At 40.7% G+C, this 18,642-nt stretch overlaps 1 protein-coding gene across 1 annotated transcript in view; it reads left to right on the forward strand.

Moving 5' to 3' along the window:
- Positions 1-6,447: 6,447 nt before the first annotated feature.
- The window catches only part of MAMLD1 (mastermind like domain containing 1), a 121,288-nt gene continuing 109,093 nt past the window's right edge, over positions 6,448-18,642 (forward strand). The window contains exon 1 of the mRNA XM_065689309.1: positions 6,448-6,514. Coding sequence (XP_065545381.1) covers positions 6,485-6,514 — 30 coding nt within the window. The 5' untranslated portion in view covers positions 6,448-6,484. The remainder of the gene's footprint in view (positions 6,515-18,642) is intronic.

The following is an 18,642-nucleotide window of genomic DNA, read 5'->3' on the forward strand; positions in this document are numbered from 1 at the left end:
AGTGCCTTGCTGATTTCAGGAATGCCTGGATCGTGTTTCTTGCTAAAAGTGATGTGCTGAAGCACATCAGCAGGCATTGAAGAAAGCTTGCATTGAAGCACCTATTTGGTGAAAGGATTGAAGAACTTCTGCCTCTAAAGCTATTAATCTTGTAATTCCCAAGCATAGAAATCAATAATGTTTTGGAAAGTCAAATTATTCGTAACAGAAATGTGGGTGGTGTCAGTGCAGAAAAAAACATATTTACTGGAAAATGCAGACAAATATATGTATTTATTTGGTATTGGGTGGCGTGTATCAGAAGTGTAACAAATATCTCTAGCAAGAAACACAAAGAAATTTTTGTAAAAGCCTGCTTGACCAATGAAAGGGGAAAACAGATCTAAAACCAGAAGAAGCAGGGCTGTAAGAAATAATAATCAAATACACATAGTAACTAGAGCTGGGCTACAGTGCATAACCTTTTCCTTCAAATGTGGATTGAAATATTTCCAAATATCAATTAATCCCTACTCTACCATGCATTTCCTAGTTGCTTCCTGTGCATTATTAATGGACTGGTCACCCTGAGATGAAGGTAGGAAGTAAAAGCAATTAAATTCCTCTCCCACCCCTGCAGATACAATTGACCTAGAGGATTCAGCTAGAAGTAAAAATTAAAAAGGTCCAAAAAAGAATAAACATACCCTTCTTGCCTGAGCCAGACTGTGTAGGTTTAAGAAGCAGCATGAAAGAGCAACAGCAAGCTCCCTTTACATGAAACATCAAATTCTAAGATCCAGGGCTGATCAAGGAAAAGAGCAGGTGCCCACTCTGATTTTCTCCCGGTGTTGTTCTGTAGCTGAATGAATACTTTGAGCCAGAACTCCAGACACTGATTCTTTTTTCAGTGTAGAAAAGAAAATCCCATCTGTCTCTTGAGAGGTATTGATCCCATTTGAATTTGAAGAAACAATTTTAACTTCATGTTTTTATGCAGGGTGATGGCCACAGAATTCAGTAAGGCTTCTGACTGTATAATGTGGTTAACTCTGGTCTGAGACAGATACAGTCATCCTAGCCTGCAATTATCATACAGATCAGTCAGCAAGGATAACAAGGAAAGCTCTGTGGCTGTTCTTTCCACTCCAGTGTTAAAGATTCGTGTTTGTTTCCACAGTGTTGTAATGCCAAGGTGAAAGTCTATCCTTTTGCTCTGTTCAGCATCACTGGAGACAACATATTAAGCTGAAATAGGCATATTTCCAAATCACGCCAATTATCTTTCTTTTTAGGAAAAGTCTCATATCTTAGCAAAGATTATGTTACCAAATTCAGGGTGTAGGAAGAACTAACTGGTAAGGGAAGGAGGAGGAAAACACTGACAGTGCCTACATAGCACAGGGAAGAAAGTGAAAGGAGCATCATGCAATTTTACTAACGCAGAGGGTCAGTTCTAGATGTCTGTGAATGAGGTCCTTGCCTATACCCACCCCATATGTGACTGGAAGTATTGTCTCACTATTTCTTCTCCCACTATTTTTTTCTTGGTCTTTTAGAAGCAGAAAGTCTTTGGGAACACACTGGCTCAGTTGAATGGCAGGGAGAAGAGAGAAAAGTTAGAAGGAAACATGAGCTAGACTTCCTTTTGTGCTTGAGATCTAGTAAGACAGCTGGGCTTTCTTATGATAAGAAGTCTCAGAGGGGTGGCAACAGGAACACAACAGTTAGAAACAGAACCAGTGGCACTGCCAAAAGAGATCCTTGATTTTCTTGAACCATTATTTTGCTGGCCATGATAAAGGTTTTGACATCAATATATGTTTCTCTGAATCTGTGCTGGCCTCAGGTGGGTCTGTCACACACAGCGCCTGCCCTTCTGGATGATTCTTTTAGAATCTTTTGAACTGAAAACAAATTAATTTGATTTGTTTTCAAATGAGCACCCAGCAGTTTTGCACAGGAGCAATGAAAAGGTCTGCACAGGTCTGCATGAAAAGGAATGTTTCAAATACAGTCATTGTGGGATGGATACATCTAGAAACTTAAAGGTTAGGAAAAGCAGGGGTTTAGGGTCGTTGTAGGACTCTGACTGGGAAATTGTCACAGGATAGAAGAGGAGACTGAAGTCCAAAGCAAAACCAGGGATAAGTAGAGCTGGGGAGGGGTAAAGTGAAGGAAGAATGTTCCTGGAAAGCAGCCAGGGCTTTGCTGAGCTACTGGCTTTCCACATTGTCATATTTATTTCTTTTGTTACAGTTTATACCTACCAGAAAAAGATATTTTGAGTAACCACCGTTGGCATTTCTCTTCCATTTTCTCATTGTATGTATTTTTTCAGAACAATTTATGATACAAAGGGCAAGGTTTTATGAACAAATTAGTTTCTGCATAAAGACATCAATTACTTGGCCTCATTTAATAGGACTTCATTAGCTCTTTTGGGATATCCAGATGTTGCCATTAAGATACACAGTGAGTGAACTAAATACAGCTCTCCTTGACATGAAATCCTGACGCAATCAGGAAAGCTCCATGAATAGAAATGAGAGCTGACTCATGCCGAAAGGGTGAGTTGGGCTCACAGTGGAGTAGTTTAGTATGACTGGAATGACTGGAAATGGGAGGTGTTTGAGTTGCATTGTAATTAAGAATGGCAATGGAAACAGGGAGTGCAGAAAGATGGGCTAATAGCTGAGACTGGAGTGACTATAAAACCACAGGCAGGGTGCAAATTAGTATTGTCATAAAATGCTCGAACAGAATCATATCAGATACTGAAAACTATGCTTACATGGCAGCAAGACCAAAGTAAGAACTGAAAAAAGCCACAGAATATGAGATTTGGTTGATTCTGTGCCTTTTAATGAGATTATTGTATCTGTTCTTCATAACAACATAAATTAAGAAGAAACTGTACACTCTAATTTTGAATTTCTGTATGTTTCTCAAACTGTTTCTATAGTGATTTTTTTCCCTCTTTCTTTTAAAAGGACAAAAAGAAATTGAGATCATGTTATATTCTAATCACTTGTCAAAATTCCCTTTTATAAATCATAGCTGTTTAATGTTAAAGAATCCTTTTTATGCATATACAGTACTATGTTTTACTCTTCTATGATTTAAAACTGATTTTATTAATATTAGCAAAAATGTTCTCACAGACAGACTAAACTCTTGTGCTGTAACTCATATCCCAGCTAATTATGGCTCAGCTGTAAAGTTATAAGCCCTTGAAAAACAAGGTTTACAAGAGAAGTATTGACACAGTCTTAACTATAGCTATGTGAATGGAGCCACTGTAATATTGTTTGGAAATAGTGTTCTAAAAGGGAATCTTTTATGAAAAGAGATGCCAGCTGTTCACTTTGGAAACATTTATTTCACTGGCTCATGATAAAATTGGCTGTGGAAGATATTATTCTGAAACACAGCAACTCCTTAATTTCATTACAACCTGTAGTCACTGAGAAAGACATGATGCCTATGAGCTGTGAGAAAGGATTGTCACCATGCCTTTTGCTTTTATCACTTTTCAAGAAATATGTACATTTTCTTAGAATAATCTAGGCTGGACATCTAGTATCCCCTGCTCAAAGCAGGAGAAAACACATGATAGACCATTTTTATTTCATTTCTGAAACAAAGATTTTCTTTCTATTTTAAAGAAAGGAGGCTTAAGAAAGCTTGCTTTTTAAAGATATTTTTTGGCTTTTGGCAATGATTTGCCAGACAAGAACTTCTTACTTTGATGTGAGGAGGCAGAAGCCTACAAGCATGGCTAGAGCCTCCTGCCAACCCCAGCTGCGCTACACAGTTCAGGATCACACATGAAGAGGTGGCTTTAACCACAAGAACCCAAAATCTGAAGGCAGAGGTAAGAAAAATACAAGAGAAACAGAGAAGAGTGGGTTCTTTTGGCTGGCTCATGATGATCTGCAACATGGAGTCTCATTTCGGGGTCAAAAAGGTTGCTGGTCTGGGAATGAGATCCACAGTCTAGGAGTGCTGGCAGGAAAGATGCCACAGCTGAAATTGCTGCTCCAGTTGTATTTTTCTATAGAGAACCTAACAGGAAATAGCTGTCCGCCCTCCATAATAAGCTCTGTCATGAGTCTCTTGTACATCAAATGGAGCTTGTTCATCTCACAGCATCCCCTTGTCCCACAATTAAAGGATAGGTATTGAGTTGTGTAACTCTATATGTGCCCTCATACACCTGGGTATGATGTCCTGAAACTATATCCTATATATCCTATATATATAATAGTATATTCTATATAACTTACGTTCTATTATAGATCATATTTTAATGATGCATTGCTTTGGAGATGCAGGAGAGGAAAGAACTTCTGTTTACCTGAGTTATTTTTCTTTAACACATGGTGCAGCACTGACACAGACCAGTGTGCATTCATTCCTTACTGCTGCATCTCCTTGTCCTTGAACACTGCTGATGAACTTCTCCTACTGGCCAGAGTCTGCTGCTATTGTTGACTACAGCCTCTGTCCTCTGCCATGTCATTGAACTTCCATCACCATTGGCTTCATTAGCAATTATTGTTTTGGTGAAAAAAAAAATCCTATGCCACATAATATGGGATGACCTGAGGCCATTATGAAACCGAACGTTCCCATAAGGATAATCTAGCCATAATATATCAAAGTGCTCAGAAAATATCCTTTGTCTCAGGTCATGTAACCAATGTGGCTGTTAAATGTTAAAAGCAGTTATATAACTGGCATTTAAAATGTTTTATTGAAAACCCTTAATGCTACTGTAACTAAAATGACCTTTAGCAGAGTAAAACACATCACACCTTAAAATGGGATTTGATTAAAAATATCAAATGTTATAATGTGCTCATGGCTCTACTTGGACCATCCTGTCATACCAACCACAGAAGCAGATGCACACTAGCTTTGGCTTATGAATGTTAGTTTCAGCTTAAACTTATAACCTAGTTACCTTATAAAGAATGATCATTACAAACTTTTAAACATGCCTGCAAATATTTGACATATAAGCACTTTATTACTGGTATTTTTTTATGAACACCTGGTATCTGTAAGGCAGATGTTTCCAAACAGAGAGCATTTGATCTAGGGAGAGTTGGCTGATCAGAGGATTCTCACTGGCTTCTTGTCTCTTCTCATGCTATGATTAGATCTTTCCAAGAAATAAAAAACACATCCATTAATCTGCACTGTCATAGAAGAAACCACAGAATGCAAGAAAGTAGAGAGGTGGTTTTACATGTTAATACAAAACAAGATAGCCATGAAAGTCTTTTTTCTCTTAAGAGACTGCTCTTACTAGAAGCAATGTTAAAGGCCTCACAGAGCAAACGTGCATGTAAAAATATATTAAATGTCATGTACAAGTCATATACTGCTGATGTCTGGAGTTCTGAAACACAAAACCATCTGAATAGTGAGAGTGGAAATGCTTTTGAACTCAGGATAACAGAGCTAGGAGTAGAGCAGATACACAAGGCGGGGGGAGAAAGAAAAAAAAACCCTGAATGACAATGGAAATGAGAGATACTCTAAAAACCAGATAAATGCTCTCACTAAGTCTATCTGGCCCACTGAGAAAGATAATCCTTTTTTCACTTTCAAGTACTCTGAAGAGGGGTAGGTCAAAAAAACCCACTCCAACCTATGAGAGTGAAAGATCTTTTTATCTTTCTACCTACTTACCTGTATGTAGCTCTTTCCCCACAGCTTCATGAGCACTGGTCATTCCAAACAGATTATTATCCTCATTATTTTACAGCTAAGAAGGTGAGTCATATAGGAATAAAGCAAGGTGTCCAAGATCACCAGGAAAGCTTGTGATAGATAGAATCAGGGGCTGAACAGCATCCCTGACACATGCTTTCATTACATAAATACTCTCTGCACCCCATACTCCACCCCCAGTGCCTATGCTAATATCTCACCCATATTGACCTGGTATCTGCAGGATGGGCAAGACTTCTATTGTATACAGGATTGTCTGGAGCAGGATTCAGGATCCCAGAGGATGAATTTATTACCAAAGAAGATGATGATTTGCTGATAATGTGAATGTGTTCATAAGCGAACTGAAGTGTGTGACCAAAACAGATATACAGCTTTGAAAAATCTATACAGAGATACTGGAAAAAAGTTTATCAGAGATGTTAAGGAAACAATGGACTGCTAACAACACTTTATGATAAAAAAAATTGATTTAATAACATATCTGTTCATACCTTCAAAACTCATCTCTACCCCAACAAACTTACATGATGCAGCCTTTTAAATGCATTGGGGGGACATCTACCAATTGAACATTCAAGGCTTCAATTTAGCAACAACTGTGGCAAATTAGAGAGAACCCTGCAGGGAAGCACAGCTTTTGAGGCTTATTAGGTACTGTGTGGGAAAGAGGCTGCAGGTGTATAAAGGTGAGGGAAAGGCTGGCTAAGAGGGAGAGCTTGGGGACTAGAAGTAATCTAGTGTATTGGAGGAGTCTGGAATGGCAAAGAAGAGAGATGGGAAGCACAAGGTGAGTAAGAAACTCTAGTGAAAGAAGTATTGTACTGCAAGTTGTTTGAGAAGGGAAGTGATGCTTCAGGTATCAGGTTGTTTCTCTGTAGCTGGCGTTTGACTGTGAATAGTATGGAGGTTGGCTGCATGAGTTATTGCTAGAGTTGGTGCTGTTATTACTAGAGCTGTAATACATAGAAGGGGGGGTGATCTTTGGAGCTGCTGGGGTGCCTAAGGAAAATGTTTCCAAGTTGCAGGAAGTTGAGTCCTGTTAAACATGCTTAAAAACATAGGGAGTGTTGTGGTGCTGCACAAAATCTCTGGAAGTTAAAATCAGCCCAGTGCAAGAAAGAGGGAAACATAGGAGAGGCTGAAAATACTTGTGAGGGTCATACTAAAGAGTCAGATTAGCATTTGTGTTCACTCAGACCAGGACCTGTCTGAAAAAGAGTTTGATTTTGCAAAGTGAGAACAATGGAATCATGCATGCAAAAACTGATTCTTTGTGGAGTGGAATGTTGTCTCTTGACCAACAGGAAAAGGCAGATGTAGGGAGTGTGGACTAAACGATGCTTAAAACTGGTATGTATCAGCAAGAAGAAAGAGAAATAGAACAAGCAGAAACAATAATATCCCTCAATAAACAGCTCAAAAAGTCCCTGAATAAAATAGCAGGTATAAGGGTGGTGGCTTCTGTATGTATGAGGTGCTTGGTTATGGTTGAGATATGAGCTAGGTTGTAGTACGTTACCCATTTTCATGTCTTTGTGATCATCTGTAAGGTCCTTTCCAATCCTAACCATTCAACAGTTCTATAAATGAGCAGTAACAACAAAAGAGGCATAAAATACATCTAAGAAATGTCACTGTGGAGCTGGGGAACCCAGCAGCTTTCCCGCAGAACTTCTCCTAAAAGGAAAATGTGAAATAACCCAGAGAACAGTAAATCCTTGTAAATGTTTATATGCTAAACTTCACTCTCTGATGTGCACTTCAATCCCCCTCCACTGCAGGGCCCTAGGGTGGAGCTGGCAATTAATCTACAATTGCCTGGGAGGGAGCAGTTCACAGTTGAAGGGGCTCTGGATTATAAATTTTGCAAACAAAGTGGGAAGTCACAGAGCTGGTAATGAGGGAAGTGCAATACTTAAAGCTATAATCATCAGAACTCTAGGGCAGATAATTGACACCTATATGGCAATTCTCTGTTCAATAAATGAAGGTACTAGAGTTGCCTACCAATGCTGTTGAGCTGTGATTGCAACTGGCAGCATCATGTAACTGTGACAACCAGATGGGGGGGGGGGGGGGGGGGGAAGAGAAATGCATATATATTTCCCATCTTAGTTACTGAAGGAGTCTGGGGAATGGAGCCCTGTATTTGAAAGCTGCAGAGAGCATGCAGTCCATTTTGGATACTCCTCATCAACACCCCAGGGATCTGCACACACATACACATGCACGCAAAAGGATTAGACAAAGGAACTTTCTTTTCCTACCATGAAAGTGGCACCAGAACCATATTCCTTCTGTTCTTTAAATAATGCAGTCCAAGTACACATATAGAACCTGGAGGCATGGCTAGCCTCGGTTCTAGCCACCAGTGTGGAATTCTGCAATGCAATGTTCACATGCTCAAATTTTACCATAGCAACCTCCACATCACATTTAATACACAGAGACATCCCTCCTCTTGCCTGTTTAAAGAGCCCTTGTTAAGTGGTTTTGCTGTATTTTAGATGCCAAGATGTCGGGAAGATTGATGGAAGGGTGCACAATCAAACTTGCAAGGCAAGCCTAGCATCTAGCTCATTATGTAAGAGAATTAGCAAGGCAGTTCTTTTGACATGACAGTCCATTATGGCGGCTGTCAATCATACCTCAGCATATGCTTTTTTGTCCTCTGCAGTGATTTTTTTTTTTTTTTCCTTTAAGAAAGGTTGTTCCATTCCTGTTCATCAATAAGGCAGAGTGTAAATGCTTTGTGTGCATGCACAGTAGCTAATGCAGGTCTCAATGTGCAGTGCTTTCTCCGCAGTAATCGCTGGGTGAACATATTATTATTATGCATGCATGTGTAATCCTTACTCATGTGGCTCTTTGTCCCAATTATATGTGCACAGAGGCTTGAATCTGCTATTGCTTCTCACCTATCTAGTTGTTTTGGTCCTTTCTTAGGAGATAGTTGGTGCTTTGGATGTTTTGGTGCAGAAAGTCTAGGTTTACTGCCTGAGAAAAATCCATCTAGAAGGGCTGTGTATTTATTCATTCCTGCTTTAGGAGAGGCAAGAAAACCTTGCACTAAAAGTTGTCTCAAAATGACAGTGATACTGGAGTAATATAACTTTTCATAACAGTACTTCCATATAATGACCAATACTTTCATATAATGAGCTAAGCCTAGAAGATGGTTCAGTGTTGCAGTGGTTGGTAAGTGGGGAAATAAAGGCGTGGGGAATCTCAAGTTTCTGACTCTAGTTTTATATCCTTCCTGAAGTATCCTGCAACTGAGCTATCTCCAATTAGAAAGGAACTGAGATGGAAAGGAAACAATTTCTAAGGAAGTCTCTTTTCATCTCCAAAACAACATCTGAGAGGGGGGAGGGGGAACTAGAAGGACAGATTGCCTTTGAAAAATAAAGAAGTTCATCTGTAAAGCCACATCTTGACTGGTGTGCTCATTTGAGAGAGATGGTAACTGCCAGTAATGCATACAAGGGAGCCTGGGAAGTTAACATCTATCAAACAATAGCACATTTGCAAACATAGAATATGTGTCAAGGTAGCATTATCTTTTCATGTTATTTTTAAGAAAAATATCCTCTGCATTACAAGGCAACTCTTGTAAATTTTACCTAAAATCTGTATTTGATTCATATATCTAGATCAAGCAGCACAGTTGAGACTAGATGCACACTTTACTAAATGTGGTTACCTTTATGGTTACAAAGAGATAAGTTGGAAAAGAAACTTCTCTGCCACACATCCATCTTTCTGCCACTCCTTTCTTAGTATCTGTCTCTCTTCTGCCCATGTAAAACTAGAGTCTTCTGGGGCAACATGAAAAACAACTACAAACACAAAGCTGCAGCAATGGGAAAGAGGTAGCACGTACATACTAGTAAAGATGAACCTCCAGCAGGAGGTTAGTTGACTGAGAAACCAAGGTTCAACGCAGTAAAATGCTTTTTTATCTTGGTTATCACTTTTATTAGGGTGAGTAGGAAAGTGGGATTGCACTTTAAGAACACAGTAGAATCATAGAATCATAGAATAGTTAGGGTTGGAAAGGACCTCAAGATCATCCAGTTCCAACCCCCCAGCCATGGGCAGGGACACCTCACACTAAACCATCCCACCCAAGGCTTCATCCAACCTGGCCTTGAACACTGCCAGGGATGGAGCACTCACAACCTCCCTGGGCAACCCATTCCAGTGCCTCACCACCCTAACAGGAAAGAATTTCCTCCTTATATCCAATCTAAATTTCCCCTGTTTAAGTTTTAACCCATTACCCCTTGTCCTGTCACTACAGTCCCTGACAAAGAGTCCCTCCCCAGCATCCCTATAGGCCCCCTTCAGATACTGGAAGGCTGCTATTAGGTCCCCATGCAGCCTTCTCTTCTCCAGGCTGAAGAAGTAGGAAGAAACCTTCCCAAACGTTTGCTTTCTCAAAGTAAATGTTTTCTGAAAAGTCCTTTAAAATGTTCTCCAGTTTCTCTCCCCTTACTTTGTCTGGAAAGGAAGATTGTGTGATTTACTTAAATAATCTGCTCAGCAGCCTTGAGAGAATTTGTGTTGCTTGTTTTTTATGCTGCTATAATGATAGGTAGGACTGGGGCATCCTTGTATATATACACCATATAAATACAGATAAATTGCACCTTCTGCCCCAAGGATCATACAGATCAAGGCTTCTGTCCTGGAAATTGCTGACTGAGGCAAATACTCTGGCTCATATACACTGACAGTGATTTCAGGGGGGTCCTCCATAGCCAAACTTAAGAGGCCATCCAGAAGAAAGAACAGATATTGGACAGTTGGTATTGTATGTACTGGCCTTAGACTGGCTTTTCTGCACAAATGGATTGAGCATCACTGACTTCATTGGTGCTGCTCAGATGTGCAGTTGTGTGCAGATGTTTGCTTCTGACCTTTCTAACACTTTTTTCCACTAAAAATAAATAAATGATGTCCTGAAATACTAAACGGGAGTCACTCACATTATTCTAGCTGATTGCAGGTTAGATTTTTTTTTTTCCTTTCCATGTTATTATTTGATATTCCTGAAATACTTTTTTTTTTTTGGGGGGGGTGGGTATGTGTGTGTGTGTATATATATATATATATACATACACACACACACACATATATATATACACATACAACCTGTTAAACAACTTCAAGGATGCTTCATACTACTATTTCAACCTGAGCCAGCCATGTGGCAACTCTTCTCCTAATCCAGTCTGCAATGAAATCAATAGGAAGTATTCTATTAAATTTGCTTGGCTTCTGATCAGATGCTGCCATTGAAAACCATAATACAAGTGGCCTGGTTTTTGTGATATCTACCATAATGGCACAGTGTGGTCCCAATCCTGCAGTCTTACTCTGGGAAAATCCCTGTTGACTTCAATGAGAGCTCATCTTAACTAAAGATTTCACAATCAGGTAATGAGAAGCAATGAGCATACGCTGCCCTGTCTATTAGATCCTGTAGTCAGACTACTTCTGATAGGCTTCTATAAAGTGATTTTTCTATGGCAGTCTGTGCTTGCAGAAGCACCTGCTCTGTTAGTCTCTCAATTCTTCGCTTAACAAAACAGCTTGACACCACAGGTGAAAGAATCTGAAATGTTTTAATTAACTAGCTTAAGCACCATTTGATTTCTGACTCCCTAGGTGTTTCAGGAATTCTAAACTGCTAGGTTCTGTGACTGCCATCAAACAAGATTTGAATGCATGAAATAGGCTTCTGTAAGAGGAAAAGATGCTGAATATATATTGGAAAATTTACATGGGGCCACTGTAAACAGTGTTTTTATGCAGCTCATTATTATTGGGAGATCTGATTGGCAGTATTTCTTAGGTTGCAAGAATAGTTCTAGAATCATGGGCCAAATCTTATAGCTCTGAGTTAGTCAAAATTCCAGTTGATGTCGGGACTTCTGGTTTGAGGCTCATCTTGAGCTTTAGAGAATGAAAGAAAAGTTCAATGGGAAGAGCAAAAAAAACCCACCTGGGGCGGGGTGTGTTGAAGTATTCATTTTCCAGGTTATATAAGAATATGCACTTCAGTGGGCTGACATACTGAAGCAATTGAAGCTCTCGGTCATAAAGGAACCTCTCGGTCATACATTGGGACAATTACTGCAATGTTGTGGCCATATTAGCATAGCTCAGTTTAGCCGGTCAGTGCTGTGCACCTATTGCTGCACAACAGGGATCAAAGGCAGGACACAGGACGGAGCAGCAGCAATCTTCCTGTGACAGCCCCCACCACCGCTGCCACACCTTCCCTTGCTGTGGAATGGAGGAGCAGGAGATAAGGGCTTGTTGTCTAAATGCAAAGAAGTGGGTTCCCCTCAAAGGGCTCAAAATGAGCCTATATTTAGCAGGGCTGTAATCTAGCAGGAGCAGCTATTATCTTTGAGAAGGCTGGTTTGTTTGCATCAGAGCTACTTTCTTCTGAGGAGGCTTATCAGCAGGCTTCTGAAAAAATGGGAAAAGTAGCATGTGCAAGGAGGGAAAGCCATTAGATGACTGTTGTGGCCAGTGGCAACTTCTTAGTCCTGCCAAAATGGTGAAAATATACCTTTAGTAAAAAGGTAAAAGCTAAAATTCTGCTGTAATAACTTGCCTCCATAGCCTCAAATATCGCAGTGCTCATAAAGGGATGAAAGCATAACAATCTTGCCTGTACAGCAGCAAAGCCACAGTGTACATTTGTGGAATCCAGGATTTGAATGTGACAGTCTATATGGAATGAGTCTTAAATGTTCTATACATACTAAGTAGTAACAGTTACCAACAAATCTTTAATAATCAGTAAAGTGCTGCTGGGATGATAAAAATAGTCTCTTTTGCTCCTTTTTCTTTTTTACCTCTTTTTTAATCTGGGATTACTATACAGGTATCTTTGCAGAATTGTGTATTACTGTTCTGAAATCTTAATCTGTATGGGTTTTTTTTTCCCCCTTACATTAAGCACAGTAAGCTAAATGAAGTCTTCTCTGCCCCATTGTGTCTTTTCATAGTTTCTGAACAGAAGCCAATTTAAATAGTTAAAATCCATTTACGGGTAACGTTCCTCACAAACACTGCACCACTGAGGCTATTTTTCTTCCTGAACTTGTGCTAGTACTCACTGCATTAGCAGTTTAATCAGATTTGTTAATGAATAATGTTTCTCTTGCAAAGTATATGTTATGTGCATTAAGCTCTTAACTGTAGAGTTGCCCCAAGCCCTGCATAAAAAGCAACATGCACTGAAGATGCTGAGGAATCCACATCACAGCTCCCCCTTGCTCCTCAGTGTAATTCCTGATGGCTGGGTACTGGACCTGGTGAGCCCGTTCCGTTTTAGAGGAGTTCTGATATCTCCTCTGAGCAGGGGAGACACATTGCTCTCCTGCTTCCATCTAGTTCTTGGTGGGGCTCCAGTAGCAGGAGCAAAAATTATTATTTTTCTGGGGTGGGTTTTTTGGTTTGGGTTTGGTTTTTTTTTTTTGGTTGTTTTTTTGGTTTTGTGTGTGTGTGTGTGTTTTGTTTTTGTTGTTTGAGTGGGTTTCGGGGTGGTTTGTTAGGTTTTTTGGTAACTTGAAACAGGGGAGGGTAAAAGGATGTTGACTCCTGGAAACAATGATTTAACCCTAACAGTATTTCCTATATTACTGATTACTGATGTGTTTTTCCCTAATGGTACCTTGTTTCTTTACATTGCTCTGGTACTTTCACCCTTCAGCTTAGCATTATAAGAAATTAACCAAAAATTGGAAGTTTGATGTAGGTCTACCGTTAATGTATTCAGTCTTGAGCTGGTTTAGCCTGCTATTTCTTAATGCTTATTTTCATCTTGAAGTTCCCCTCATGTCTTTTTCTTGAGTGGATTTATGAGTCAAATACATTTACAGCTGGGCATCACAATTCTCCAAACTGGGCAGTCTTTTCTACTAAAGTACAAGCTAGCTTTTACATTCTGACTAACGATAAATCACAGTACTGTGTATGAAACTAGTCATTTAATTGCAACGTAGAGCAGTGGGACAGAAGTACGAAGTGAGGTTTTATTTCTCTTTGAAGTTAAACGCTCCATTTCTCATTTTCTTATCAAGTTTTCAGTTTCATCTGCCTTTGAAATACAGCAATTATATAAAACACTGGTTTGAACTATGTCATAGAAAACTGTGTGCCAAATTTTTTTAAGGCCTGGAAGTACATATACAAGTAAGATGAGAAACCATATCTGGTTTGAGGGGGGTGGAATACAAACTAGAACACTGAACCAGAGTTAGGCACTTAAGGAAATAATGAAATCTAGAATTTATCAAGTAGGAAATCAGGTCCTGAATCCAGGTATTAGTGATCAGTTCCTTCCTCAATTTGGTTGGTGGGACACTTCTGCAATGGTTTTAATATATCAATTTTCTTCCACAGTGATTTTAAGGGGTTTTTCTTCCCAGGGAAGACCATTATGGTGTCAGGTTGGTTTATCTGAAAGTATCTTCCTTAAACTACCATTTTCACTACTGTGAATTGTAATTTTTGTTGAGTCATTTTGAAATCTGCTTGACTTCAAAGAAACAAGGGACATGCCTCACTGGGGTGGTTTCCCCGGCAGTGTCTGCGCTGTGCCTCTGCTGCTGGGCTTTCACCCAGCAATTTGAGCAACCCAAGGGCCGTGCCCATGCCGGGGTGCGGGCAGGCTGAGAGCAGGCAGGCTTGAACTACCAAAAGTACCCAAAGCCAGTAAGCTGAGCTCAGTGTTTGCTGTCCCTTGCCTTGGGCGACACCTGGAAGCAGATGTGGAGCTGTATGCATGTGGGGGTCCCACTCTTGAGAGCCACCATAGACCTTTCCCCTTTGGTCCCTTCCTCTGTTGCTCTGTCCCTCCTCCAGCAGTGGAGCCATTACCTCCTGGCCACTGAGCATTACCTGGGCAGCGGGTAATGGTCCTCTGCTCCCTGAGTGTGATCAGAACCTGCGTACACACATCTTCGTCCAGCTGGCTTGGGAGGAAGCAGTCTCAGGTGAGAGGTGATGCTAACAACTGGCAATACCGCAAGGCACTTATTCAGGCAGGCTCTGTAGTAAATGCTCTTCTCCACTTGCATTCACTTGCTCTTACCCTTTCCCAGCCAATGCTGGCAATTGCCCTGCTCAAGTGGTGCTAATGCAGGAGTACAGTGCTGACATGCTAGCCTGGGTCTGTGAAACAATCCTGGGGATTTTTTCCTCTTAAAAAGAGAAGAATAAAATGAAGTTTCTTAGGGTTCTCCAATGGTTTCACAGGTCTGCATTAGCTAGTCACACCGCAGCCATGTGGCACCAGGGTGGCATGGCTGCTTCCCAGGCAAGGCTCCTCCTGTGTGGCTCCACCACCGAGCACTCATCCAGCTGGCAGGGGAGCCACTGGCGTGTCCCCATGGCAGAGGTGAGGAGCAGTACTTGCTTGTGCAACCAGGCTCCTGCTGACGCCTTAACAATGTGCACAGTGAGTGAGGCTGGGCACAGGGCCAGCACAGAGCAGGGTCAAACGCACGCTGCAGACGTCACCGTTACTGACTGCTCTTCTCCTGGCCTGGAGTTCCTTCCTGGTGTTATTTATTCCTTGTGGTACGCACCAGCTGAATGCTCTGTTTTATCCCCAGCAGGACAGGGCACACCCAGCAAGGAGCAGCAGAAAGTTCACTGCAGCTCCAGCCAAGCTGAGAGTCTCTGCAGGGTTACTGTCAACAGTAGCTAGCAGGGCTTATTGGATCAGGGAAATATGACAAGTAAAACTTAGAAGGGGCAGAGCCAAACCTGTCTGCTCTGTCCAAAGCAGAGCTAGGTAAAACTGCTGTTCGTTGGGTTACACCAGCTGCCAGAGCCCCTTTTTCCTCCTGTAAAGGCACATAGGAACCAGATTGTGACTGAAAACCTGATCTTGAGTTTACTGCTCTGAAGTCAGAAGGATGGGCATTGTTGAAATTAATGCATGTATGACGGATTACTTTTGTTGTGTGTACTTCTCTGATGCTTATGTATGGGTGGCACACCAAGTATCTCCCACAGATTGTGCAGCTAACTTCTTTCTACTCTTGAGATTTCTGTGCAAGTTTATTTGGCTAGTCTTCCTAATCACTGTAAGGCTTTTATTTAGCACCTGACACTGTGTCAAGTTATTTCTATTTTCTGTCTTCCAAATACACTCTATTCTTGAAAACAGATACATAATGCCCCCACCTCAAGAAGTGCTGCAGCTTGTCCTTCAGGTGATCGCTCTGCAGCCCCTGTGCCACAGAAAAGTATTTCAGAATGTTGCTAGACTGATGCCAGTTTTCTGCAAGCTTTCCTCATAAATCCAGCACATTTGGAGGAAGTCCATTCATGATAACTTCTGACCCCATGTAATGCTTTATAAATACTCAAGAGGCAGGTTTTTTTCAGGAGAGAAGTCACGCTACCTATTATTAAGAGCATGAGCAGTCAGCTCTGATTTTTTTTTTTTTTTTTTTTTTTTTACTCTAGTGTTAGGGGCTTCTGAAGTTTTACTTTGGTAGAACCAGGATTTCACCTTTTTGGTAGACACAGTCGGCTTTCAGCAGTTCAGGTCGTGTTTATCAGCATAGTCACATTCACACCAAAATTATATGATTTCATTTTAGTCATGTTCTTGCTTGCAACAAGATGCCTCATCCCTAATATTCCTTGGGTAGCTCTGGAATCTTTATGTACAGTCTAATTTCCTTTCTGGACATAGTACTGAAATACAACTAGGTGCCAAGCCATGGTGCCAAGCTATAAAGTACGCATGAAAAGCAGACTAGCTCATCAGCACAGCAACTAGTACTACAGCCAAGAGCCTGTGTACAGATTACATTTGTGTGTGGACTGAACTATGCTATAAACACATGAAAAAAAAATCCCAGGTCAATGAGAATACTGTTACATAAACCATATTTATTTCTTTGCCCTAAGAAAATGTTGTGACTAAAACACTGAGGGAGATCAAAGAGGCAAAAAAACCCACCCTAAATGAAACAGTTATAATTGGTGAGTCCAGCTTCCGTTGTATAAACTGGTCAAATGGAACAGAGCAAAACAAGTTCTTCAGCCCTTCAGTAATCACAAATGAAATAACTAGCTCCAGAGCACACAAGAGGGGAGGCATAGACAAGTTAGCTAAAGGTATAGCTATAGCTGAACTAAGCAGCAGTGAGGTCAGTGAGTGGTGCTGGCTTTGTTTGAAAGCAAAGCTTCCTCTTTTGTTAAGAACACATGGAAACATCTGAGGAAAAAAATGACTTTTAGAATATTTTAGGAAATGGGCAAATCAGATCTGACAAAGTAGTGATATGTATGACAGTGAATGCAGGACAAAAGGTGCATCAGGGAGTTCTCAAGACATCTTTCATCAAAACAAAGCCAAAACCCATGCAAGATCTAGAAGGATTTTTTTTTTTTTTTTTTTTTCCCAAGCTATGGGTATTTCGTACTTCCCCCTCTCCCTTTTTCTGGCACAGTTTTCCCAGTCAGAGGAGTGGGAGCCTCTCCTCCATCTGCTTGCAGCGCTGGGTTTTGCTTCCACAAGACTATCAGGGAGTAAAGTTGCTTGGAGATCATACTTGCAAACAGAAAGTGTTTTCTTTCAGCCCATGTGTGGAGCAAAATATTGAGACCTTACTGGTGTTCAAGAAAGGACAAGTAAGTGCTCAGAAACAGGTCATGAGCTTATCTACACTGATATTAACTAGGATAAAAATCTTAAGAGATTTAAATGCTTATGATTCACAGTATATGTAAGTACTGATTGATGAGACTTAAGGAAGTATTTCCCTTTAGGGCAGGCTTTTCCATAATCAACCATTACAAGCACACTTCTGGTCCATGATGCCAGCCTACAGGGATAGCTAGTGTGATCCAGGATGGCAGTTCCCATGTTCCTGCGAGGTGAATCCCTGTTCTGAGACATGCCTACTGCTAACCTAGAGTCCATTTTAGGGTTTCCTCAGGCAATATGATTTTTTTCCACTTATTTCTTTTCCCACTTTAAGCTCCTGCCCAGGTAACCTCTTTGAAAAACTTCCAGAATTACTGTGTGGATTGACTGTTGATGTGATGCTCACACCAGTCACTGGCTAATAGTGTGTGACAAGGAGTGTTTGCATACGTGTGTGTTGCTATTAAAGACCAGGCTGTGGACTATACAGAATGTAATTTTAACAGAAGATCCCAGTTAGCCTGAAAAAAAATTAATCTTGGTTGTATTGGGAGATCACTTAGTATTATACAATCAGGTAGGTTGTACCATCTACTTTGGGCAGGGGCTCACTTCTGTAGTTGTCACTTGCCTTACTTCAAGACCAGCAGAAACTGCAGGTGGGACTGGCTGAAGAGCAGATATGATTTTGAATTAGTATGATGCTGTTAGATCAACAATGAAACCTGTCAGATACAACAGAGGTCCTGTCAGGCTGCTGCTTCTATGCTGTGAAACTAATGTATGGGTACATTACTAGGGCTGTCTGATACAAGCAAGTAGCGGGGGATCAGCAGCTGGTGCGGGCACCCACATCTCACACATCTGAGGAGTAGCTTTGCACGCTAATTGAAAGACCTCAGCATCCACAGCAGTAATGTGACCTGTAACAAGTCTCCAGCACCATGAAGGTATTAAAGGTTAAAATCAGCTCCCTTTTCTGTTTATAGATCTTTATGATCCTCTCACTGGAAATACCAAAGTCTGCAGTTAAAATGGAAATAGAGTTAAGAAGTATACTTTTGTCTGTATTTTCCTTGGCTAGAGGTTGAAGCAAGTACAATGTGCAAATGTGATGCAATAAAGGAGGCTTCAAGAAAGAAAAGAGCATGCAGTGTGTATGTTAGGGATGTAAATATCACTAGAGAGCTGTGCTGCAGAATGAATTGAAAGGTTTATAA

Source organism: Lathamus discolor, chromosome 9, assembly GCF_037157495.1.
Source record: "Lathamus discolor isolate bLatDis1 chromosome 9, bLatDis1.hap1, whole genome shotgun sequence".
Taxonomy (NCBI): domain Eukaryota; kingdom Metazoa; phylum Chordata; class Aves; order Psittaciformes; family Psittacidae; genus Lathamus; species Lathamus discolor.